This window comes from Euphorbia lathyris, chromosome 1 (genome assembly GCF_963576675.1).
Source record: "Euphorbia lathyris chromosome 1, ddEupLath1.1, whole genome shotgun sequence".
Lineage (NCBI taxonomy): Eukaryota > Viridiplantae > Streptophyta > Magnoliopsida > Malpighiales > Euphorbiaceae > Euphorbia > Euphorbia lathyris.
This window is the reverse complement of record NC_088910.1, coordinates 35,957,107-35,959,504: the sequence shown is the minus strand read 5'-3', so window position 1 is coordinate 35,959,504 and position 2,398 is coordinate 35,957,107. Positions and strand designations below refer to the sequence as shown.

At 31.9% G+C, this 2,398-nt stretch overlaps 1 protein-coding gene across 1 annotated transcript; it reads left to right on the top strand.

Annotated features, from left to right (window-relative positions):
• The first annotated feature begins 241 nt into the window (after window positions 1-241).
• On the top strand, window positions 242-1,111 carry LOC136229963 (NAC domain-containing protein 83). Its single transcript, XM_066018882.1, has 2 exons — window positions 242-698; window positions 801-1,111. The coding sequence occupies exons 1-2, from the start codon at window positions 273-275 to the stop codon at window positions 1,023-1,025; spliced, it is 651 nt and encodes a 216-aa protein (XP_065874954.1). The 5' UTR covers window positions 242-272; the 3' UTR covers window positions 1,026-1,111.
• Window positions 1,112-2,398: the final 1,287 nt, after the last annotated feature.

Sequence of the window (2,398 nt, the reverse complement as noted above, 5' to 3'; positions counted from 1 at the left end):
TGATAAGCATAGCCACTAACTTAGAAATGAGGAATGCAGTCTCCTTTTCTTCTAAGATTGAATCAATTAAATATATATTAATAGTTACCAAAAATGAAATTAAAACGTTTTACATTGTCAAACCATCCAACAGAATATTTTCCTATTAAAAAGTAGAAAAATCTATCTATCTCCATTCTCCTTGCTTATATATATATAAACACAACTCCATTTCTTCAAATTCCATTAATTCCTACCTTAATCTACACATTCTACATTTCCTTAATTGTGTAATGGATCAGAACAACTCTATCTTAATGAGAAAGTTGCCTCCTGGTTTCCGATTCCAGCCAACAGATGAAGAACTCGTATTCGAGTACCTGAAACGGAAGATTCTTTCGTGGCCGTTGCCTGCTTCGATCATCCCTGAAATCAATCTCTGCAACTATGATCCCTGGGATTTACCAGGCGAAATGGAGAAAGATAGCTACTTTTTTAGCAGTAATGAAGCAAAGTACCCCAATGGGAAACGGATTAACAGAGCTACAGCTTCTGGGTATTGGAAAGCTACTGGAATAGATAGACAGATTGCAAGTTCGACAGTAGTTGGAATGAAGAAGACACTTGTTTTTTACACAGGAAAACATCCTCATTCCTCTAGAAGTAATTGGATTATGCATGAATACAGAATTGTGTCTTTTCCAAACTCAGATTTTCAGGCAAGTTCAATATTAATCTCATTTTGGTACATTTGTTTTCTTTTCTTAATTACTAGTTAATAGAAAGTAAGACTAAGACATTTGTTTGGGTTGGTTGTGCAGATTTGTGGGAAGCAGATGGAGAAATGGGTTCTGTGTCGGATATTTATGAAGAACAAAAATACAGGAAGAAATAATAGGGAGGAGCCTATATTTTATGATTTTATGAAGAGATGTAGAGAGATGGATTATGATTATGAATCTGTTTGTTCTTCTTCGAACTCAAGTAATATCACAGAGGTCTGTTCCAATGGAGAAGATGAACAAATTAGTCGGGATTTCTTTTAACTTAATAGACAAGTTTACCTCTTTTTAATTATGTCGTCTTCTTCTTCCTGTGCTTCAACTAAATGTATATTAGTTACTACCATTTATATTATTCAAAAAGATTTATATTTAATTTGTATGCTTCCGTTTCAGGTTCGGTTCATTAAACTCCTAATCTTTTCTTTCAAAATATTAAAGAATCTAAAAAATATTTATTTATTTATTTTTATCACATTAAGACATGATTAAAGTAAAATTGAGATAAAGACTCTTGACTTGAGATAATCTTAATCATAATTAAGATTCTTTGTTCTTGTCAACTGAATTACAATTCATATTTTTATTTGACATATTAATTAGCTAGTGTCTAAAATATTTCACTGGATCAAATATAATCCTTTCGTAGTAGAAATAGGTTGGATATGGGTTAAATGTGCAACTAGAGTTAAGGCTCACTTGCTGACTATAAATAGATAGTCACATCTCATAACCTAACCCTAATTTGAGATGAATAGAGAGAGCGCTTTGTAGCCTCCTCTTCCTCCTCCCAACGTTGTTCGTGGACTTATTATGTCTTCTCTTGATTAACCTCGGTGTAATTGATTCGTGATTGGTAATACGAATCGTGGTTCTTATTCTTCTAATGTTCTTCCGCTGCAAATCAATTGGTTTCTACGTTTTTCTACGTTACAAGAGGTTACCTGATAACCCATATTTGTATGGGTTTATATATATGAATAGTCATTGGTATTAGAGCCACATAACTTGTGTTCTATCATTTTTTATTCATGGTTAGGAAGAGATACATAGTTTTTCCATGCTATAACTAAATATGTTTTAGATTTGTGATTATTGGGCATTCATACGTGTTTGTTGAACCCTTTTTTTTTTTTTTGCAAAAAATGGCACTGGAATCGTATAGAACATTATGTTTTTGTGATTTAGGGTTTCTAATTCAGAATAGTGTGAATTCCAGTCTCAGCAGATAGTACGTGACTCTCAAACCCTAATCTATGTTCATCATATGCACAAACAGACTTCACCAACGTGACAAGAGACCCCACAAACCCTAAACTAAAAAACATTTCAGATATAAAAGACGGGCTAGAGAATATTATCTCGCCATGTGTCATGCATGCGGCGCACGAGCCAATCCTATTTCTATAATTTTTCTGATTTTCTGGTGTATTTTACTTAATTTTTGGACACACATAATATTTATTTTTTATTTTTTAATATTATTAAATCATTTTAAATCAAAAGAAAATTTTTAGTTGTCCATAAATTATAAAACACTTCATTAAAAATACCAGAAAATTATTAGAGCAATTTTGATGAAACTTGAATTGATTAAATGTGCATTAATCAATAAAAGATATTCGTATACGTATGTT